The 25,000-nt window shown below is 36.6% G+C and overlaps 1 protein-coding gene across 2 annotated transcripts in view; it reads left to right on the plus strand.

Moving 5' to 3' along the window:
* The window catches only part of LOC134215897 (uncharacterized), a 79,983-nt gene extending 57,624 nt beyond the window's left edge, over positions 1 to 22,359 (plus strand). The window contains exons 4-7 of one of the 2 annotated variants that reach the window (XM_062694984.1): positions 1,006 to 1,107; positions 1,260 to 1,423; positions 1,489 to 1,662; positions 20,811 to 22,359. In XM_062694984.1, the coding sequence (XP_062550968.1) occupies positions 1,006 to 1,107; positions 1,260 to 1,423; positions 1,489 to 1,662; positions 20,811 to 22,206 (1,836 nt within the window). In that variant the 3' untranslated portion in view covers positions 22,207 to 22,359. The remainder of the gene's footprint in view (positions 1 to 1,005; positions 1,108 to 1,259; positions 1,424 to 1,488; positions 1,663 to 20,810) is intronic. The other variant, XM_062694985.1, reaches the window with a different exon arrangement.
* Positions 22,360 to 25,000: the final 2,641 nt, after the last annotated feature.

The following is a 25,000-nucleotide window of genomic DNA, read 5'->3' on the forward strand; positions in this document are numbered from 1 at the left end:
GCGAATCGTGTTTGTTCTATGGGAACGTGGCGGAGGGTATAATAGGATGATGGGTTTTGGTTTGAATGGCTGCGGAGGCACTCAACCCTTTTCTGGTACGTCACGCGGTATAGTGCTAATAAGTGTGAGGCCACGGTTGGTGCATCTGGCCATTGGACTATAATTAAATTGAAATTATATCATTCGACCATGCTCACACCTTTCGGTTCTAGCATAAAATTAGACGTTGATTGATGGGTGCTATGTTAATTAGGTGGTTCAGATGTCCGTTGATATCTACGATCAGATGGTGGAATATGTATTTTATAGGTAATGCACAGGGAATCAATTTTTCTGAAATGCGCTTGCGAAACAAGCGACAAAAGAGAACCAACGACAAAGCTTTGTTTTTGTCGGAGATAATAATGACAAAGATCCGAAAATTTTTGTCAGCAACAAAAAAGAAGACAATCTTGTTGCTAACTTTTCATCCCGTTATTTTGCATTATTTCTAGAGCAAATTTCGGTTTTATGCTATCATAGTTTCTGCTTTTATGGAAATATTCGAGAATCCAACAATGATTACAATATTAGCATCGTATTCTCGGAAATATCAGAGCATGCAAGGCAAATGATTCTTGTCATATTGTGTTCGGGTTCTGATAAAGGTTTGTCGCTAGGTGCGTTTGTCAGTAACAAACTCTGTTGACGACAAAGGGTATATTGTTAGGCGTTGCTCGAATATTGATTCCCTGGTAATGCATTATATGAATTTGGTTTATGCTTCAAATTTCTACCGCGTTCGATCTTTCCTAGTAGCCACAATAATCAAAACTCTCACATGTAAGCTCGAAAGTGCACACTACAGGTTTTTACAAACAAAGTAACGCAATTTTATGAACTAAACTATAATATTGCGTAGGAATTGAAACTGGTTGAAAACCACTTTAAAATCACCAGCGTATTTATTCCCAAGAGTCTCCATGTAAAACACAAATATTCAATTGTGTCTCCTTCCACCTCCAGACCATCATATCACCCCAGGGAAAAGCAAATCACCATCAATTACTACATCTCCAACCACATCAGCCGCCGAGGGTGGCGCAGTTGGAAACACTGGAAGCCAAGGTACGTCATGCTCGCTGACCAGAAACATGCAACACAATAAAAGGTTACTCCAGTTCAGCAACTACAATAAACCCCACATGAAATCATTCTGGCGATAGTCATTAGAGCGTTGCTATGCCGTCTACTTACCATTATTCCACCTGTCGTTGCAGATGGCTAGTATAGAAGTCTCGCTGAGCACCGCGACGCCGCGAAGAAGAAAAGGTACATCGCTGGGAGGAGGCTCCCTTTCGGCTCGGTCGTCACCGCGACCGGACTCAGCCCCAGCCAGGGAAATGCGGTCTGCCCTACAAGATCGGGAAGCGGTAATACAGAAGTGAGTGCAATATGCGGTATGCGTTTTTACATGTTATCAAACTCTTAAAAATACGTTCTTTGTAGCTTGCGGCTGCAACTTGGCTTGGGAAAACTGCCGAGACCTACAGGGCCAGCATTTGACGATGTAGAACGACCAGCGGCCGAGCAGAAACTCGCGAAGCTGCGAACTGACGCGGACAATAAAAAGGTTGCAATAAGGAATTTGAAAAGTGCATTAGATAAGCTGGATATCACCGAGTAAGTATGGTTGGATTTAATTGTTCATAGATTTATTTTTCGTTGTATTTGTTTTATTTAATATTTATTGAAGCAATTAAACGTTGGCAATGGTAATGAAGATTAGCATACCAGATTGCTCAAACCTTTTCCTAAAAGGGAAACTATATGAAAGTCAATGAATTCTCAAGTATATTTTAATCTTCTAAAAGTGAAAAACCTTCTCAAAAGTCCTAAAACTTAATAGTCTAAAAGTCCCAAAATATAATATCTACTAAACCTTATCACAAGCTTCAGGGCTCCATTTTTGGAATATTTAAGGAAGCTTTGATTGATTTTTTTGCTGATCTCACCAAGATAGTCAAAATCAGATCAGCAAGTGTAAAAGTTTTTCCGCAAAATGTATGAGGGGTTGACACCTAATTTAAGAATTGATACTTATTATGACTACTGGCTGTAAACCATATCCAATTCGATTGGAAGGTGGGATCAACCTGTGCTCTTAAGATATATTATTGATTCCGAAATACTTCGAACAAATGTTCTGAGAGGATTGAAGGCTGCCATTCCGGTAAACGATTTCCAGGAAAGAAACTTTCCCGAGATCTCCGATTTCCAGGAAATGTACATGAGTTTCCGAATTTCCCGGGAAAATAACAAACTAAATTATTTTGTTATTTTTTAATTTTTTGCAAATATGATGGTGACTGATGATTTCGGCAAATTATTTATATTTTTCAAATAACATCTTTTAATCAATCCCTTTTAATCGGTCCCTACTACTTTTCAAGAGCATAAATTGCTTTCGAGATAGATTACACCCCATATTATTGGAAAATGAAATTTTATCTGTAGAAACTACAGAATTGTACGATGCTCTATATTGCGTGTTGAAGAGAGGTGAAACGAATAAGTTTTTTCAATCGTTCGTTCATTTAGTAGATATCAAGGTAGAATAGCCATTATGGAAAAATAGCACATATAGAACTCATCAGGACACTGCAAATCTTACTCTTGTGTGAGAGAAGTTGATAATACTTTAACCGGAGCTTGACATGGCGAATGTATTGCAAAAGGGGTTAAACACTTTTCGAGCCTCACGAAAAAAAACTACCAACTCTTTGGTCATTTGAAAACAATGAGGTCAGGTATAAAGTTTCATTTTATAGTTATAATAAATTATAATATATTACAATAAATAAACAAATAGTATTTCACGACAAAATATAAGATTTTGAATTAGTTCCGAATATATTTTTTTTATTTCTCGTTTCCCGGGAAGTTGGTTCTCGGGAAAATTGGAAGCTTCTATTGAAGAGTCTTTCAGCTGTGTTGTACTTTAACATGACTCACTTGGTGTCCTCTGCGAACAATATATTATCAATCCAGACTAACATTTCTGGTTCATTCTGGTTTTCATAGATCATGCTTAGCGCTATTAGAGTGCTGCTAAGCCATGTTTTGGACAAGATGAACCTGAAACATCTTTAGAATGCTTTTAATCACATTTTGCTTAGGCATTCCAAAATACATATTTAGTATTTCTTTAGAAACTCCTAACGAATGCTTCCTGAAATTTTTACGCAAATTTCTCCTGCAATTCTATCTGATCCGAATGCAATATTTGTTTCCAGAAATGTCGCCGAAAATTGGGAAATAAGCAGTTGTCTTAATTTTTTTTAGAACTACTTTCAAAATCGTCTTTCAATTGCTACATAATGCTTCGAAATTCATGCCGATCAATCATGCCTAAAACCAATCTTTTCATATTTCCGCCATTCTTTTCCCAAACTCCTCCTTCATCCCGTTTTCCTTCTGACATTTTCCGACAACTTCTTTTTTCTCATTTCTTTAATTACTATTTAAACATCTTCCATTTCCTCCTAATACTATCCAAGAATAGATATTTTACTATTTTATATCGCATTTTTATGTCATCATCTGCAAGTAGGTAATATGTTTTATAAAGCAAGTTTTTTTTTCAAGCAGTTAGCATAGATTTTTCAGAGTGTAGGGATGGTTTTAAGCGAACGTAAAACACGGAGAGAACTTAAATTGAAATACAAATTAGGAAAGGGACAAGCCTGTGATTAAACCCAATGTGGGGGAAAGGTTTTTATCGATCATTTAGTAATTTGCGTTCGATCATTTAGTAGTTTGTCAATAACAAAAGCTGAATTTCAAAATGTGTTGTATGGTGGACTTCTCGTGCGAAGCTTAATGCTTAATGATTTCGTTGTTTGAATTCCACTAGTAACCCAAGTAACATTTTAAGATTTATCATGCTCTATAAGAGGTTTTCATGACCAGTTGCTTATAAAACTTATAACTCCACCAAAAACTCTTCATGACATCATTAAGATAGCCTTCCGGCCTAATGGACCAACCTAGAAGAAGTTATTAAAACCGTATTAAGAGTAGTAATAAAACTACAATAAAACATTGTATTAAATTTGTTGATACTCTATAAGAGGTTGTCGTGACCATCATAAGAGTAACAATAAAACTGTTTCAATTTCATATTATGGATTTTATTTATTGTCATTCGATTGACTTTGTTTTTATTTTCAATAGATAACAATGTCCCCTATGTAAATCTGATGTGTGGAGAATAATGTTTCTGATTTTATGTTGAAAATGTAGCATTATTTAAGTGGTTCATACAGCAGAATGACATGCGCAAATAAATTTATCGTGAATATTGAGTTTGAAGAAGCTTAAAATCAACGCGCTTCGAAATTATCGAATAATCACATGAAAACAGGAAATAAAATATTTTTCCAAACTACTCAAAATATTTCAATTTCAAATAGTTTGTTATAAAGTAATCATGCTTCTATCAAAAAACCTCAGAAATAATTTAATTCCACTATAAAACAGTCTATTTGATCGAAATTGATGTATTTTTTTCAATCACAGCTATGACGTTGATCATTATTTCAACATGGCGACATTCCTTTTTATGAAAACAAAAATCTGGCGATAAATAGCTCAATGGCTTTTGTGATAACCTCAATAATTCTCATTGGTTACTTCATGACCGTTTTAAACATGCTATAAAACTTTGTCATGATTACACTTCCCTACAACAGATGGCCTTCGGTTCGATAACATGCAGCCTAGTGGCTGAGGCGGGAAGCACTTTTTCATCCTACGGGCAACGATGCCAAATCTGTGGAAATAAAAGCTCTCGGTGGATTTGCGGATCCGTATAAGAAATCCACGAATGCTAGTAATTTCCTGAAATTAGTGAATCTACGAATATATGGAATATTACTAATTCGTGTTTCGTTGTAATTTGTAGGAATCAAATATGTGTATGTCAATTGCAAATTCTTTAACCAGGTGGACATGTGCTTGAGGAAAAATGCAAAAAATTATTTCTTCCTTTTTTAGAAACCGGAAACTCGAAATCATCGTGAATTAAAATGATTCTTCATCGTATCGGCTTTTCATGAAAAGCCGCAATCCAATTAAGTGCATATATTTAACAGCATTTCATATTTATGTGTCTCATTTCTCAAATCAATATCAAAACATTAGAGTTACAGTTGAATAATTTTCAAATAACCCTGCTCATAGAACAAAATTATAACTGGAGCGATTCCAAGCAACAGCATCAAAATTTAAGAAAATTTTTAATTCATGATTTTCTATTAAGTTGAAACTTTGCACAGTTTTTCAATTTCATCTAAATCGTCATTTTTCGATATCAAATCTTCATATTGAGTCACGACTAACTTTTCAAAAGGGTGTATGTGAAAATGGTTCAAAAATATTTAAAAAGCTGCACAGCAAAAACGGAATGTTCGATTGTTATGATTTTTTCAGCAAAGTTAGACAACTAAATAGTGATTCTTAAGAAAATGTGCACAGTAAAAAAAAAAATTTTTTGCCTTTAAAAATATCATTTTTGTCACAAAAACTCAATTTGGTGATGGTAAACTAATAAACAAAAAAGTTATGACATTTCAAACATTTCACAATTTTCACATATAGTAAACAAAAAAAAATTTCCGTGTATTTTTTTTTTCAAGAATCGCAGTTTGATGCTGATTTTATTGTTAAGGGCCTTGCGTGAGTTAAACAAGCTGTTTGTATGATATTCCATATTTATGTATTCATCGATATTATGTATATTATATGTATAAATATTATATGTATAAATAAATAAAAATGAATTAATATTATCCTAAGTATTAAATTAAATGTGGCAGTTACACAATGTTGTTATAGAATTTCTAAGAGTTTTGGGTTTGAATTTTGGTATGGGTTATGATATCATGAAAACAGTTTATTAATACTTATTTTTTATTTTTTTTTATTCAAATTTTTTAAAATATCGAACACTTTTGAATTATTATCAGCACAGTTTGAGTATAGTTTTGCTTTAATTTTATTTTCCGACAATGGAATGAAACAGTGAAATTTTTGGGTTCCTTGGATCGTTTTCGCGTTACTAAATTGCTCGCTGAGCTCTGAAGCCTTTATTTCGTACTCTTCAGTAGTAGTAAAACAAAATGATAATTTGGTTAAATCTTTTTTTTTCTACGATTTGCCCAATCAAAAGTTCTTTCGCAGTTTTAATTGGATGCTCACGTTCTTTGGCTAAACTTGCTCTTGTGGCCATGCGCTTTATTGTTCCTCCAATAGCATCACAAGGACCTTTGCCATGTGATGTAGCAAAAAATGCCATTCTGCATCAATTCCGTACATTGATTTAAATTGACATAGGCTCGAAAAATTCTTACGATTTTTGTACTGCGACGCTGCTCCATCAGACATGAAATATATCTTTTGACTTCTTTATGCTTATCAACGCGTAAAAAGTTAATCATTTTTTCAATGAACAAGTTTACGGATACTGAATCGTGTCTTAAATCTTCGGAAATTATAATAAAACTTAAGTGTTCAATTTGCGTACTTCCATTAAAATAAATAACGAATGGATGAATTGTAGCTTGTTGTACGTTCCAGTGATGGGACTGCACTTCATCTTGCAATACAAAGCTGTAATTTTCAGAAAAATCACAAATGACTAAAAATTCACCATTTTGTAATGTATTTTTCGTATTTTTTAAAAAGCTGGATTGTTCTGTTTTAATGAAATCGTGAGGGATTAAATTTTCTAATTTCAAGCAAAAATATGACACAAACTCATCTACAGGTTTTACAATAGTTTCTATGTCACACCTATCCGTGGTCACCCATTGCTCAAATGATAACTGATCAATATATTTTTCTTCAAACTCAGCGAATAAAGTATTTTCCAATGATGAAGAATCTGGACAATCCGAACAAGATCGTAGATAGCAATTTGATGTTGTATTTTCACACAAAGTCTTTTGTTAACCAGTTAACATTTTAATATCCTTTGTTAAATTGATTCTTTTCAAACTATGTAAAATAAGATTAATATTCTCATGGGTTGTGCACACACACATTATGTGTTCCTGAATTGGAAAGAAGCTTACATTGCCTTGGCCGAAGGCTTGCAAATGGGAAAAACCTATTTTAATATTATCGTGAATTTCCTTGAAGCGTGTGTACGCTTCTTTCAAAGTCGTCATCATTAATCGTTTTTGGATTGCTTGACGCTTTCCATCTTTTTACTGATACATAATCTTTTGACCAGGCATAGCTCGACTTACTTCATCATCTTCAAAATATTGAACTACTATTTCTTTTGTCTCATCTGTTAATGCAGTACTAGACCTAGTATTTTTGGTTGAAAGACAGTTATTCTTCAATTGTTTTGCCTCTTTTACTGTATTTCTATTGGTTTTGAACTCATCAATGGCATCCTGAATAGACCACGAACTTGGCAGCATCGACAAAATCAATAATTTTTCTTTCCTTGTCGTGGCTGCATTCGAGAACCTTTCCTTCATATTTATAATTACCTCATCGTACTCTGTATTTTCCACATCATCAGGTCCTAATTTGAAGAGGTTTCTTCGTACAGCTTCGTTTATTTCACGGTATTTTTTCTCCGGGTAATAAACGTAGTCCATCTTACTCCATTTAATCGGAGTCACTTTTATCCCAGCTATGCCCTCGTTAAAGCGTTCGATGTTGACCTTTTGGATACACTCATCTTCCGATTGATTTGTTGAAACAGATTTCGCTGATGGTACGGTGGCAAGGCTCTCAGCACTTAATACTTCTGGTAATTCCTCAGTTGTTGTCGATACATCTGGCAATTCCTCAGTTGCTGTCGTTTTCGAACTTCCTGCGCTCTGCTCAACCGATGATATACAGATTGCTCTTTTGTCAACGTTTAGACGGCAGGACGTGCAAATGCGTAAATTTGTATTCAATGTGGACATTGGAGCATAACCAGTCGCTTTCAGTTTATCTATGGTGCTTTCGGTGAGATTTCGTAACTCTTTTGAACACTTTTTTCCATCAAACGGCCTACAACAGTTGAGAAAGCGGCTACTCATGTTGTTCGTAATATTTCAATAAACAAAATCACTTTTAAGTTTTTACTGACTAGTTTGGTGTCATTTGCTTGACTGAAGAAAAAATTACTATAAGATCTTTAACAACCTTAGTAGTAGTAATTTTTTTGCTTTTTCGTGAGCATTGTCATGGTATGTACCTATCATGCATTTGTTGTTGTTGAAGATACCCGTTTCCTCCCGATCATAAAGTCTATTCTCTAAGAGGTATATTTTTGCAGGTAAACTATAGACGTACACGTGTATATAAATCTTTGATTTTGCAGCTTTTGTCTTAAAAATAACATTTCTGATATGTTTCTATCAACGTTATTATCAACAGGTTTCAACACTATTAAAAGAATTTTTCGCCAGTCACGTGCAATGAAAATTATGACACTATCAATACTTTTGATCACAACACTGGATCGTGTCTAAGTTTCTTATAGATGCTATGAATAATTAAATCAAAATATCATGAAAACAACTTGTTTAAATCACGTCCCTTAACAATAAAATCTGCATCAAACTGCAATTCTCGAAATAACTTACACAGAAAAAAATTTTTTTACTGAATGTGAAAATTGTGAAATGTTTGAAATGTCATAACTTTTTGTTTATTAGTTTACCATCACCAAATTTTTATGGTAGATAGCCAATATAATGGACCGTTTTCCCTAAAAAATTACGTTCAAAAAAGATAAGGTTTTGAGATATTTGAGTTTTTGTGACAAAAATGATATTTTTAAAGGCAAAAAAAAATTTTTTTTCACTGTGCACATTTTCTTAAGAATCACCATTTAGTTGTCTAACTTTGCTGAAAAAATCATAACAATCGAACATTCCGTTTTTGCTGTGCAGCTTTTTAAATATTTTTGAACCATTTTCACATACACCCTTTTGAAAAGTTAGTCGTGACTCAATATGAAGATTTGATATCGAAAAATGACGATTTAGATGAAATTGAAAAACTGTGCAGAGTTTCAAACATTTTCGAAATGGTCGCTCAGGATCGACTGACATGCCCCCGTGGAATGCCTTGACAGAAATCGAATTGTTTTTGACAAACCTTTATTGGTATTATTGGATAACACCGGAGATTCTTTCTTAGGACCAGGGGATTTTTTACCTGTCGCTTTTTAGTTATTTTTTTTTAATTTGGGAAATAAGAAGCATCTTAAGTTTATCAGAAACACATGTCACTCACATTATGTCGGTAAAAACATGCTAATCTCATTATGCGTCTTATTGCATGATTCAGGCATAAGTTATACAGCAACACTGCTTTCCAAATTCAACATGGCAAATAGATCGAGTTACGTTGAGTTGTTTTAAAGCAGTGACCCAAACTGGTTTTATGACGCATTTGAAAGCAATATTAAAACTATTATCAAAACTTCAAAGCTAGCAAAAAGTTTAGTTTTAAAACATGGTTTATAAGAGTTTTATGGATATCTCCAGAGTGATATAAAACCTTTGTTCGATAGCATTGTTTATGACCACCATAAAACAATAGGCTTTAATTATTCCCACAATAAAACCTTATTAAGATTCATATAAAACCCAACGGTCACAGAATTGTTACTTGGGAATGGAGTTATAGCTATAGTAACAGACAAAATGATAAAAAATTCCAATCATTTAGTTATTTGTTGAATTTTAATATCGAACCATCAGACAGAGTTGTAGAAAAACCTTTGCACTTCACTTTGAAGTCCACCATAGAACACATTTTGAAATTAAGCTTCTAGAATCAATTATGTGTGTGTGTCATCCTCTATCCTTCACCCGCGGGGGGCGTTGGTCAAGTAGTACTACGAATAATTTGATCAGATCTCATGCCCCGTAATAGTACCCTTTTTGTTACAAAAACTAGTACTACAAAAAGGATTCACTTCTGAAGCATGAAAGGTTTATTCAGAAAGTGTAGGGAATGGGATGTACTAGTTATTCGTAGGGTAACCGTACCCTTAGTGGAGCTAGCAACAGTAGTGGAGGTAGTGGGGTTTTAATGAGATTTATCATATTTTTAGACTTCACGATGGTTTCAGTTGATGCGTCGTGCTTTAAATATAATGTTTAATGCAACTTTTCTTAAGATTTCGCTTGAAAAAACAATTGAAAACAATGATTTTCCTTAACAAAATTGACTCCCTTGCACCTATAGTGGTGCAACTGATCCAATAGTGATGAGTCTCATAAGAAACCAAAGATAGCACCACTATAGGAACCAAAATTAATTTTTACCGCCACTAAAGGAACAGTGTACCCATAGTGGTGCAAGCAATATTTGGTAATTGTTGATGTTGAATGACATCTATCTCATTTTTGTTGCGAATTTATTAGTTTATCTATTGACTAAGATAATAAAGCAGTAAATTTCCCATAATTATCAATTTTTGAAAAATATTTTCTTTTGTGGATCTACTAATACCTCCACTATTGGTACAGCAAAACTTCACAAGGACGCCCTCATTCGTATTATCTACTCATGGAGTAGGTCGAGAAATACCAAGCGTGAACAGAATACCTGGGACTCCCACAATATCCGCGGCAATAGCAGCAAACGATGCCCTGTATGTATGTAGAGCTATATTTGAGAGTTTATAAGTGTATAAAGCAATTAAACAAATGAAGTAAAAAGTAATTAATTGGAACGTGCTCACCGGTTTAGTTCCTCCACTATCGAAAAAACTTCTGTTTTTAACAAGGCATATCCAAGAAGATAGTTACCCTTTATTAATAGCAAAAGCAAAATTAAAAATGAAGCTTGGTACCAATCTCGATTATGGAGTTCAACGGGGAATGTTTATGCGACTTCATTGCTACTAGAGTATAATTATACGATGCATGCAACGAAATCAGATTGAAGCGTATTAGATTTATGTGATAATGTGTCAAGTATATAAATTCAGCTTCTGGAATAAATTATTGAAAAACTAAAAAATGATCGAGTGCAAATTACAACATGATCGATAACATCCTTGTGTGTGAGAAAACTCATTCTCAGTCTTTGCCCAAAGATGCTTATTCTGAAAAAATAAGAAAACACCACTACACGAAAGTTTAGATATAGAAAGTATAGAACTTTTTTTATGCTATTTTTTAAAAAAATGTTCTAGATCCCTAGATATAAAAAATAATTTTCCACAAGACATGAAAAGGAGAGTATATACTATCGCGTGGAAAATTTAGAAAATAATACTAACCATAGAGACACCGTGCAAATCTTGGGCATAATTCAAATCAGGCGCAAGTGAAATTCTATCAGACTCGTGGCCCAGAGACTCTTTTATGGTTTGACTCGCTATTTGCATCATTGCACGAGTTTTACGCGTTTTTCTCTCGTGAATAGATTGAATTAATTTTCATCGCTTGAAATAATGCAATGGATACTAAATCAATAAGTAACCATACGTAAACGTCTCGTTTTGGTTTTGAAGCGTTTGGGGGCGAAATCATTTGATAAATGTTAAAAAAAATTTTTTTTCGGTCTGATGGTCTTCTGCCACTTTCGGCCTAGTGGTCTTCTGCCAAATGGCATGTAGCCGAATAGTTTTCGGCCAAACGACCCTTCTTCGTTTTGTATTGACAATGATCTTAACAGTTGTATCCAAAATATTAGGTTCAGAAACTCACTCATTTTTTTCAGCACGATCAAATAGAGATCTGAGTAGGCGAAGCCGCGTTCTCGGTAACAGTTCTATTATTTTGTCGCGTATTTTTCCATGAATATTAAAAAATGTGGATTGTCAATAGAATATCAAGTGTTATCGACAAAATATACAGATTGATGATTTCCTCAAGTTACGCTCCTTTGGCACAGGTATATTACCTACACAAGTTAATAGACATAATTGATTCCTCGAAATATTATTCCAACAGCCAGCCACCGCAAATTCAAAAGAATTAAAAAAAAACGTTGGCTTGGATAGTGGAATTTTAAAGCCATTTCTAGGACTAATTGTATATCGATGGAAGTTATTTATAGTCGACTTTCTTGAAACAAATGAGAGGATGATGAGTTCTGCTTTAATCAGAGCAATTCAAAGTATGAAGTCACCCAATCAGTTTGTGGCGTAACCCCTTCCCATTCCGTGATCATTTACCAAGGCTCTCATAGATGTGTAAAATTTATCCGCAGTTCAAAAAGCACGTGCTATCAAAGCCTTTACGAGTAGAGTTTTATCTGGAGGAATGTTTTTCTTAGGCGACTATCTGGCGCTTATTTTACGTGGCGTCTGAAAATAAGCGGAGGAGTAGATTTTTTCATGAGGGGTACAATACTGTTAAATCGAATAATGTAGTTTTTCAAAAAATGCTTTCTACATAATGTGTCTGTAATGTTATTGTCAAGGATTTGCTATTTTTGAGGAATTCGGGCAATTGGTTTTCGGAGCATTATACAATTTCAAAGAACTTCGGATGATCCCGATTTTTGTTAACTGAAATACTGTTTTGTCTGAGTAGTGCTGGAGTAAAGCCGCAATGGTAAAAATAACTTCGGTTGATAATACAATTAAAACACACAATCCTTTCACAAAAAGATTACTCATAGAAAATAAACAACCTTGCCAAACTTCTTTAAACATGTTTTGTGTTCAAAAATTATTTTTTCATATGCATCGTTTCAACTTACCCCGGGGCTCATTACGAGGAAAAGGAGAAGGAATATCAAAACTAAATAGTAGTTCAAACATGAACCTTTTTCATCATATTTTTAGTGTCGATTGTAGGAGGGTTGAATCCATGATTAGGAAAGGGAGGGATGAAAATTGATTAAGTTTAATTTCAGAAATGTGTAAGGCAATAAATTAATATCGCAAATAAAGATTCTTTTTATATGGTACAGAAAGGTTTTTTGAATCTGTTGAACCCATTTATTCAGTTCTTAATCATTCATTATAACATAATGCACTTAATGTGCGAATAAGTATCAATAGTTATAAAAATGTAAGCAATAACAACGGTAAGCATCGACCAATTTAAGTACTTACTTCAACCTGGTAAATAAGATATATTCATTCCACTTACGGAAAAAAAGCTATTAAAAAAATATTACAAATTGTCTCAACTTTTAACAGCTCATTTCTACACTTCGCCTTTCTATGGTTTCTTCTTGTTAAACTTCTTTCTCGCTTCGTTTTCCTGCGGTTTTTTCTTTATTCTTTATTCTTTATTTGGAGCAGGGAAAAGCCCATTCGAGTAGAACTGCTCTTGTTGTGTTATTCAAATGGGTACAAAACCTCCTCATCTTTTAATATCAACAGAAATACCATTATTCCGATAACTTTACATAAAAATACTGTCCTAGTTAAACTACCTATTCTGGTGTGTTGTGGGAAGCAGAGAGTTGTAAAGCAAACTGTTTTCGGAGGGTACTGTGAGAAAGGTGAAAGCCATATATCCTCGAGCAGGAATTGAATATGCGACACATACTAGCGAAAGGTGCATTTCGTGCACCTCTTAAGTAAATAAAGGGAGTTGATCGAAGTTAGCGAAAGAGGATATTAAGGTTCAATTGCGAGAGCAAAAATTGATTGCAATAGATCCGAGATGAAAAGGGCTTTTGAAACGTCTCGACGATCACTAAGGCTCTGTCTCAATTGGAGAATTAAACTGAAATTAAACTTAAAAGTGACATTTCAATAATTATCAAATAACCCTGCTCGCAGAGCAAGATTAGTTTTGACAGATATCGAATCATTTTGCATCGATGTCTTATTGGAATTGCTGGGTAGCACCAGCCATTCTTATGACCGGGTTATTTGCTAATTTTCGAACTGTCACTTTTAAGTTTAATTCTCCAAATGAGACAGAGCCTAAGCAGATCTAAACTAATAAGCTTCTTCTTGTCCTTCTGTGTCGTTTTTTTCCTGTCCTTTTTCTTCCTCATTCTTAACCAGTCGGTCTACGACTTCTGGTGATGTAATGACCTCCGTTCCAGTGCAGACTCGACGCCTTTTATATTTTTCGAGAACAGGATCTTCCTTAACATGATCCAGCAGCATGGCTTCAAACGAATTTTCAAAAAATGAACTCTGGTTTGCGATGTCCGGTTATTTGCTGACCACGGATGGTGCATCGATTTGGTTTTGATGTGGTTGGCGTTACTGGTCATTGTTGGGAGTCAGAACAGTGTAGTTCTTTCTTCCGAGGCCTGCAGTTAGCCTATGAGCAGCCCTTCCCTTGGCACCGACCATTTTGATGCGACTTTGATCCAAACAAAAGCTAGTTTCGTCGATATTGTAGATTCTCTCTGGAGGAACGTTACGGGTAACCTCTTTGAGTAGCTGAAAATATTCGGAGATCACGAACGGATCAGCAACTCGTTTCCGACCGACTGTGGCTTTGTGGGATAGTGTGGACTTGTGCGATAGTAATCGTCACCTGGAATGTCGTCCTTGAACCATACTAAAAAATATTTCCTTTTTGCTAAGACCGTATCCCCACTTCTCCATAGTATTGATACAAGATGCCATCCTTGCTTCCACTTTGAAGGGAATGGCAGTAGATCTGCCTCTGGAGCTGCTTTTAATTCCGCTCAGCCCTTTGATTGCCGGAACAAAGTAGGTTTGGGTATGTTGTAGAAACGAGCCGATTCTGCTAGAGACATTCGGTTGTCCCGCACGGCAGCTGCAGCGACACTCAGTGCTTCCTTAGAATATGTGGACACCGTTTTATGGATGTATTTACGAACCATGTTGAATTCTGGATTAAAACATTACTTAATTGCAAGGATGACGTTTTTATTCGTTGTTTCAACCTGCCCCGCAGCAGTGCTTGTCTGGTGCCCTTACAACAGAATTTGGATTGACCGTTTTGAAGCAATTCAACGGAAATTTGTCCGCAATGCTCTTCGAGGCCTTCCCTGGAGAGACGTTTCGAACCTCCCACCGTACGAACACCGATGCACACTTTTGGGTATCGAAACACTAGAGAAGAGAAGGTCAAATATGCAAGCCGTTTTCATCGCAAAGATCCTTACGAATGAGATTGATGCCCCTGCTTTGCTCAACGAATTGAATATATATGTGCCAGAGCGATCACTAAGACGTCGTCAGTTCTTTCAATTGAGTGCCAGGAACAGTCGCTATGGACAATTTGAGCCGATAAGATTCATGATGTCGACTTTTAATCTATTCTTCGACCGCTACGACTTTGATGTCAATGCAGCTGATTTCGGACGCCGATTAAGCAACCAAATCCGTGAATAATAATTGTAAATTATGTGTTAGTTTTAAGCGATTGGAGTACCTTGAATGTGTTTTATTTAACTAGACTAATTTTCGTTATTTTAATGTGTTATATTTGTAATACTGTATGCTAAAAAAAAATGCAGGGTTTTTATGCCAATTTTTGGGCTTTTCCCTAACAGAGTACTTCATAGAGACAGATATAGTCAAATGAAGATATACAAGAAAAATAAATAAATAAAAAATTACTCATTTCTATTTGCCCCAATAGGATGAAAATTCGGAGAAACTTGAAACGCACAAAATCTAAGGAATTAACCATTTCTTCCATCAATTTTATTAGTAAGCGATAAGCATTAAGCTTGTATGACATTAAATGATGACTTACCGTGGAAATTTGATGAAAGAATACTTCCAAACAATATTAAAAGACCTTTTTCATTGGCAAACCAAAAAGGTGGGTTGAATTTTACAAAAGACGAAAAGTAAACAACTACAGGAAGTGCCTTTAGTAGTTGCAATCTTCCGAGAATGACAGTCAAAAGGTGCGTTTAGGGGATTCCAGGGCTGGTAGCGATCAATGCTGCTCAAAATAGTGACTTTAGTGACCAAAGCTGATGAAAAAAGGGACCAAATAGTGACTTTCAGTTGCTGAAAAAGTGACCAAACAGTGACTTTCAGTTCCAGTTGCAATTTTGATGAGACGAAATTTAGCGTTTTTTGGTCGAGGGAGAATTTTTTTTTCGTAATTTGAGGCGGATCTTTTACTCACCACTCTCTCATGACGAACTCAAAAGAGAAACGAAAATCGTGCACGCTAACTTTTGCCCTCTCTTTTTATCCCAAGGAAATTTTACTAAATATCAGTCAAAACCAAGGGGTGGGTCGCTGAGCACAATTTATTTCGTTGTTTTGTAATTTTGTGTGATAATTGTTATTTCTTCAGAAATAATGATTAACACGCGGACGACTACTTTTGATTTACTTTTATTCTGACTCGAGAGCACGTTACAATGTGACTATACAGAGCGACGGTCGAATGATGAAAGAGAAAGAGTTCTCTCAACGTGGCAGCAAGTACCTGTCTGCTATAAAATATTTTAATTTAATAGTTGGTACTAAATGTTATGGCTAATACGTCGATGGACACTACAATAATGTGTGCCGAGATGTGTGCAACGATTTTCCACTTTGTACCTTATGTCAAATTGACATGCTACTCGTGACAAACTAGAAAGTCTGACAACACTGTGCAAATGGCAAAATTTTGTTTCAAAATCAGAATTCGGAAAGTCAACAACATCAAATTTTCATCGGAAATAGAACAACGAACAAATTATTTGGATATCCTAGCGTTCTCTACGATCTGTTTCAGGATCAATTGTTACAATTTCATCACCAGCTAGCACATTAGCCAACAGAACGTAAAATTGAAGTGGTTTATCGATTTTATTAAGAACTTTATTGTTCTCACCATATTCGGGGCCAAGTTCGGAGAGCTATACGGAATAGGTGACCCTCGTTCAAAAATATTTTCTAGCAATAATTGTCGGCAATAAATATTCTTCAAGTTGTTTAAATCTCTTGCTGAATACTACATTTAAATTCACATACGATTGTTGCTAGGGGACAATTTCTCAGGTACACATTGAAAATCGCAGACTGATTCTTTTACCAAGGATTTTGCTCATACATCTTGCTGCTGCTGGTATAGGGTAAATGCAACCATTCCCGACAAGACAAGTTACATTTTATCAGACAATGATATCATTATTTCTACCAAACCCTTTTTTGAGATCACAATGTAGGAAGTTTAATTTCAATATTTCAAGGTACCGCAGCATAGTCTGAAAACATTCGTATCATTCTTTTATTTGATTTTGATTGATTAAAACCCTTACCAGTTGTTGAATCTCGGTTCAAATTATTCATCTTACCCAAGCGTATACATATTGTTATGTATCATATGTATTGGATCTCTAGTTGCCTTTGGGAGAAAAAGCGTCGGTTTGCCAATCCGATGATGGCGAGTTTGTTTCTCAGTTCGGCTTAGAATGTTATCTGGTGGGAAACATGCTCGGCTCCCTGGGCCCAAGTGTATATATTGTACTTGCCACATAATATACATACTCATGCAAATGGCAGTCAATGTTCCAGTTGGATTGTAGGGCCATTGGATAAGATATATTTGAAATCTATCTATGTTTTTCATTCACGCCTAATCACCGAAAATGCCTACCTCATATCAAATTCACAGTACCATGCACGGGAACAGCATTAATTAAAAAAAACTCCAGCTTTAAATGCAGTTGACTTCTAGTTGTAAATGTTGGTTTCATATTTCAAGCTCTATCTGGAATAAGGGCGAATATCGCAAGAGAGAATTCTCTTCGCCGACTTCCCCTCTTTTAAATTAAAGTGACAAGCGGATGATTTCGTTGCGGTTTTTCCCCTCAGAACTAAAGAAAACATTGAAAACTTGCATTTTGAGTTGATAAACCGCGATGAAATCCACTGCTTGTCACTTTTATTTAAAAGAGGGGAAGTCGACGAAGAGAATCCTCTCTTGCGACATTCGCCCTTTTACCAGATAGAGCTTGATTTGCTGATTTTGTTTCGTAGTTGATTATTACACTGGAGCATCTGCGTATATAAAGACGATTACCCTATACGCCCGCGATGAAACCACAACAAAATTTGGCAAGGTTGCCGGTGTTTCATGTTCTGATCATGCAAATGTCAAAAGTGTGCCGCAGAGTGTGCAACACATGTGCCTTAAAATGTGCATGGAACATTGTGCTCAGCGTCCAACCCCTTGGTCAAAACTCAAACTCAAAACTATGAGTAGTCCTGCGAGCAAATCAAATGTTTGCGCCACTGGAAGTGAGAGAAACATGGTTATTTAAAGCTATGTCCATTTAGAATCCGGAATCATTTATTGTATTGCAGCGGCACGGAAAGTGACCGCTGCAAGAATTCTTTTGCAGCGGTTTGTCTACCTAGGCACCCACTTGCTGTGGTATAAATTTCAAGAAGTTTCGTGCAGCGTGTCAAAAATTATTCCAGATGGAAGCCGAAAGGAGAGAAAAAAGTCTGCACACCCACGTTGATAATCTTGTCATCGACGATGGAACCTACGTCAAAATGGATTTAGGACAGCTTCCTATTCAAAAATTCTACATGGCGACGGCACGAGGAGTAGTTCCTGCGAAGTTTAAGTTTGCTTTTTGGACAAACTTGCAAAAAAACGGATGATTTTGGCAAGGGATATGCAACTGTGGGGCAAAGACCTAAGTGTTTGTGACGAATAAGACGATGGACTCGAAGCTGTACAAGGAGGAATGTCTCAAAAACCGCGGTTGACCTTCCATAAAGCCCATAAAGGTCCCGTGAAGTTTTGGCCAGATTTGGCGAGTTGCCACTACAGCCGGGAAGTCATCCAGTGGTACCGCGATAATAACGAAGATTTCATCGATAAAAACATAAATCCACGCAACTGCCCACAGCTCCGGCCCATCGAGACATTTTGGGCAGTAATGAAGCGGAAGCTTAAGAAAAGTGGAAAAAGTGGAAAACAGCTCGGGACGCGACTCAGATGACCAAAATGTGGAACAAATGTGCCAAGGAAGTTGACTCCGGAGGTGTGCAACTTTTGATGAGAGGAATAAAGAAGAAGGTGCAAATTTTCACTAGAAACAAGAAGACATTGTTTGTATCAATTATTTTTCCTTAAAGTACAGTGAATTACCCTTGTTTTGATGTATTAACCTTATTTGTACGTCAATCCGTTACCGAGATACAGATGATTTTATTATTCCGGATTCTAAATGGACATAGCTTTATCACTCATAAGACCTGTTTTTCTTTCCCGAAAAATGATTTCTAGCCAAAAATCTGCATGAATGAACATTCTCTTCTCGTGAAAATGTGTGAAAATTACGATCACCTACTTAAGAAAAATGCAGATTTGCAATAGGTGCCACGGAAGTTTTTGGAATTTTTAGTGCGAAAGGAACATCAGTACGGATCGTTTTGGTAGAAACGAAACCAAAATTATGAAAATTCAGTTACAACGAACCTGGGATTGAACGCTTAACCTCCTGCTTATAATGCAGGACCGTCGGGCTCGCTTCAAATTCAAAAGTGATCAAAATATAACGAATCTAACAAAATTTAATACAAAAATCACGCTTGGAATCTTTTACATTTCAAGACAAAATTTTCTAAACGACTTATCTGCTTTTGTAAACAAAGATTCAAACGACGATTTGACGAATCTGATAGCTCTCCCACGCAAACCAACACCATCAATAGGTAGGTGAAGGATTCCGCTACCTGTTGATGGTGTTGGTTTGCGTGGGAGAGCTATCAGATTCGTCAAATCGTCGTTTTAATCTTTGTTTACAAAAGCAGATAAGTCATTTTGAAAATTTTGTCTTGATTTATACTATTTCAAATGTATAAATTATCATCACAATATATTTTGAAAAATTCTAAAATATTAATCGAAGTGGATGTTGGGAGGGAAAAACGGCTTTTTTTTCATGTTCCTACAGCAAAATTACCCTGGAGGTCCCTTACATATTTAATGTATCGCCCCTCAATTCGATTGCAGTACAATGACAATCTTGTATGCAAATATCATTATTTCGATTTGAAAATAAATATTTTCTTTTTACCAAAATAATCACGCGCTGAACTTCGATAATAACTCAACAGTTATAACCGTGATCGTTGCGTCTGGTGCAAGATACAATCACCCTTTATCACACCAAACCATTAAATCTTCGGCAAACTACGCAATTCGCTACAATGATAAAAAGAAAACATCGACACGTAAAAAAATTCAATGTTATTTATTATTAATATTTCTAATACTTTTTTGCCAAAGCAGGCGCTTAATGATAGGTATAAGAAAAAACTTATACATCGCATTAGTCACATACATTCCGAAACTTATACTTTTTATTAACTTATGAATGTTATTAGCTTTTTGATATGGGATCATTCATTAGGTGGCATAATAAGTATTTTCGAATGGTTTTTTGCCATAACATATAAGGTTATTTTTTACGTGGAATGTTCCTCAACGTCAAATACGCTCTCGAACGGTTGAAAGTATACTACCGCCAGCTACTTTTTATCTTACACTTCGTTCAGCATACGTGAAATGGAATAGGGTCAAAAGGTTGACGCTATCTACATGAAAAAATATGTATATTTATATGTACTAGTCTACGACGGTTGACAAAATTAATAAAATAAAAAAAGGCTTATCAGCAGCGTTAGACAAAATTAACGACGAAAACTATAGTCGATATCGTAAAAGCACGTTTTGTAGGCGACCTACTGCAGGGTTATGTTGATTGTTCTGAATTGCTCGAAACAATCGCGTTTAACACTCGTAACCGCCGTATTTGATCACAATCAACTGAGTTGTAGATTTGCAGATTTTTGCATGTAGATTCCCATACTCCTAATAAAAGATCTACTGTTGAAACATAAGTTTACCATTTCCTTTTATTTTCAGCAACATCGACATTCGGATCCGGCAAGCGGAATTAGAGTACGCTTTGGGACGAGAGGAACTGCAGCTATTGTCACTAGTAGAGGAAGCTAGAGCACTTCAGGCTAGGCTCGAAAAATCAAAACCCGAATCGAACTCGCTCTTTGGAATGATCCAGTCGGGAGTTAATTTAACATTGCACGGCGTGAAACCTAACCCCGGGCGATGGAATGCCAGTATGAAATCGGATTTCCCCGGTTTCTGGGTCGATTGGGCATTGGATGGGGAAGGCCTCCATCGAGGTGATCGAATCATTGAGGTAAATGGTAAAGTCGTTCCAGGCAGGACGCGAGAAGAGCTGCAAAAGCTGATGAGCACTTCGGGAAAATGTGAGATGGTAGTGCTGAGAAAAAAATCTCTGCCATTTTCACAGCAACAATTGCAGCAGTCGCAGGCAGACAATGTTCGATTACAACATCGGATATCTTACTTGGAAGATCAAGTCAAAGAACTGCTTACGACAAGAGACAACAACACGGACAGTGGTAGTTCTCAAGCCAGTATCATCAATGGTAGTGGAGGAGCTCATGTGACATCGATTAGTATTACCTCGCCGCCTTCTACTCCTCCTGACAACAAGCCACAAATTTACCAAAGAGGATCGTTTGTTACAACAATCATCGACGGGAAACCATCTAAAATTCCCCCAAACAGCGAAAGCCCAAAGACACATCAAGGTCACGTGACCACAACAACTATTATTAAAGAATGTGATAAAATTAACGGCGAATTGACGAGCGGCAATGTACTTAAACACAACCTCAGGAATTCGATGTCGTCTTCAAAAGTATCCATCAATAGTGACATGAGTAACAGTGCCGCCCAATATTATCAAAAGAAAGAACGTGACAAAAGAGAGCGCGAAGCACGAAGACTGGAACGTGAGAGATACATGCAACAGTATGGATCCAAGCTACAAAGAAGTATAAATGACTTGGACGGCGACTCCGATCGACGACATTTACATTACCACAGATCTCATGCTCGAAGCGTCGAATATCTCAATGGGACGTCGGACAGGCGTAAGCTGACTCTACCGAACGACTCCAGTTCCCGGCGGGAAATTCGAAGCGTCAAAAGCCTCGATTTCGAGAGTGACAACAACGAGCACTACGCATCGGAACCCTCCGGGCCCATGCGAATGAGACCAGCTCCACCAAAGAAACCCCTCCGATTGTCACTGCAGCGAGCACAAAGTCTCCAAACGGTGGATGGAATTATGATAGAAACTACTGGTGACAAGAAAAGGGCTATGAAACGATCTCATCGCAGCGGAAAGAACTCAGATATGTCATCGCAGTACATCGAGAATAACGTTCCTCTCCAAACCGCTTCCCTCGGTCGACAGAAATACATTTGAAGTGTTTGTATCGGTATTCAAAATTTACGTACTGAAATTGCTCCATCCAATCAAAGCAATATTTAAAGGATGTGCATTATGTCTTTGTAATGATTTTTTGATAAATAGTGTATATTCTTATGATATTTAATAAATGGAATAGCATCTTCGAAAGAGTTTTTTTATGTTCATAATCCCAGAATTTTTCTAGCACGATCGTCTTATAAGGTACAATGGGGTAAGTGAAAAAACGCAAATATTTAAGTGATGAAGCACAGAATTATTCCATTTCACTTCACAATCATTTAAGTTTTCACTACATTGTAAATTAGTGTCCAAGTCGGGTGATTTAATCTCCGGAAATAGGCAATTAACTTTGATTGAACTGAACCTGAGTTGCGTGCTCTTACCGGGTCCGCGACGTTAGGCATAAGTACGTTAGGCATAAGGACGTTAGGCATAAGTACGTTAGGCATAATAGACGTTAGGCATAACGGACGTTAGGCATAATGTACGTTAGGCATAATGGACGTTTGGCATAATTTTGCCTTCTTTATGTCATAGGCTGTTCTTTGGGTCATTTTATGCCTAACGTCCATTATACCTAACGTACATTATGCCTAACGTCCGTTATGCCTAACGTCCATTATGCCAATCGTACTTATGCCTAACGTCCTTATGCCTAACGTACTTATGCCTAACGGGGTATACCCGCTCTTACCTACGCAATGCGGTCGGGTCTGAGCTTGACGACCGACTGGCGTATAGCTCACACAACCTCACTTGATCAGTACAGTTGCTGATGAAGAATGTGTGTAGCCGCCAGACATCTAAATGGCCAAATCTCGGGTGTTCGCAAAACCTGACTTTCTTGGGAAGAGGCCACTTTTCGTTAAATCTTGGAGCCCATTTGGCGACATATCAAACTTAATGATTTTATAAAATAAGCACACTGAAGCACATTTCGACAGTTTTAGTCCAACTGGCCATCTTCCGGGTGTTCCCAGAAACTAGCTCCCGTGGGAAAGTGGCGATCAATCTTGGAACCCTTCTTGCGACATGTTAAACCTCATGATTTAACAAAATAAGAAAACTGAAGAACATTTCGATGGTTTTCAATCGAACTGGCTGGCCACCTTTCGAGTTTTCCCGGAACCTGGCTCCCGTGGGAAAGTGGCCGCTTTTGGTTTAATCTTTCAATCCATCTTGCCATGTCAAACTACATAATGCTATGAAATAAATACACTGAACCACTTTTTGACGGTTTTCGATCGAACTGGCCATATGTTTGATATCTAATGCCAGGCTTCTAAGGAAGGAGCCATAGAAGGGGACTTTTCAATACGTTAAAAAAAGCACTGTACAAAAAAGTATACTGTACAAAACTATAAACGGAAGAAGTGATATACAGTTTGTTTGAATTAGAGATAATTATACTTATTTTATTTAGCTAAGCTTAGCTTAGCTTAGATTGACTTGAGATAAATTAACTTGTTTTGCAGACAAACTCCGAAAACGATCGCATTTGATCCAGTGATATTTTCGATTCCATTGAGCCAGAAACTCGTATGAGTTCAATGGTGAAAAGACAAAGCAAAGATGTTGAATATTCGGTGAGCATTGATAATATGAGTTTATTTTTTCCTATAAAATGGTTAAGCTTTAAATGAGGATGAGTATTTCGAATGACGTCACATATCTAACAGCATACTGAACGCAAGAATCTGCATCGAGGCATTTCAATAATGATGGCGACTGACCTACTTCAAAGTTTAATTTAATTCGGCCAACCATTGCCACCAAACTACCGCAAGATTCGATGGCCATTCTGGCCATTAATCAACGCGCTCCTGATTTGGGTTTTCCAATCGTTAAGTTGGGTTCAATTTTATTAAAAGTCCTGTAGTTCCTTGAAAAAACCGACCAAGCCACTATAGAGTTGGATTTTTCTCAAGCAATATGGAGTTTCTAATGGTCATCCAATCCACTCCAAAGTGGGGTTTTTTATTCGTCTAGGTCCGATAGAGCTCCAAGCACCGACCAGCACACATTTTATTGGCCACTAGTGCGTGAATTCAAAACAAAGAAGTTCAGAATTGCCCAGAATCCGTGCACTACTGGTTCGAGTTGTTTTTGCTTGCATAGGTTTATTGAGTTTCGTGAAAATTTCAATTGATTTCTAGGAATTTTATGGCTTTTAGTAATCCTTACTTCCTACCTCTATATTGGAACATATGAAGGTTATAGAAGCTTAAGGAATTCATAAAGAAAATTTTACACCACGCAATTAATTGATTTTAAATCTCTCTGATTTAAACGCGCTCTTTATTTTAAACATCTGCAAGATAGTAAGGGGCGCCCAAATTGCCTCTGCCTTATTGTTTCGTGCACCATGAAGCTCTGGCTATCCGGAAGATGCACCCTGACGAATCACAACGCGAGCACGGCGCTACGCTACACCGTTTATGACGTCAAATACCCGGATTAGGAGCTGAAATAACCCAAACCTAAATCCCAACCCCATCCATCCTGAAATCACGTAATCTATCCTTGAGTCGCCATGAGTACCTTTATCTATGTCTCATTCCCCTTACTAACTGTTGATAATAATGATATACAGAGGTTAGACAAAAAGGTTGAGATAGGTAAAATTATGTCGAAATTCAAATTAGCATAACTTTGCGTATAATGATCCAATTTTGATAAAACTAGGACTACCAGAAGTCGACACTATTCTAGTATACTGTCCTCCTTCAAAACCTGAGATTGGTCCTTGACCACCGGAGATGTTCCGGGTTTTCCGAGGGTATGTTCA

The sequence above is a fragment of the Armigeres subalbatus genome, chromosome 2 (assembly GCF_024139115.2).
Source record: "Armigeres subalbatus isolate Guangzhou_Male chromosome 2, GZ_Asu_2, whole genome shotgun sequence".
Taxonomy (NCBI): Eukaryota; Metazoa; Arthropoda; class Insecta; order Diptera; family Culicidae; genus Armigeres; species Armigeres subalbatus.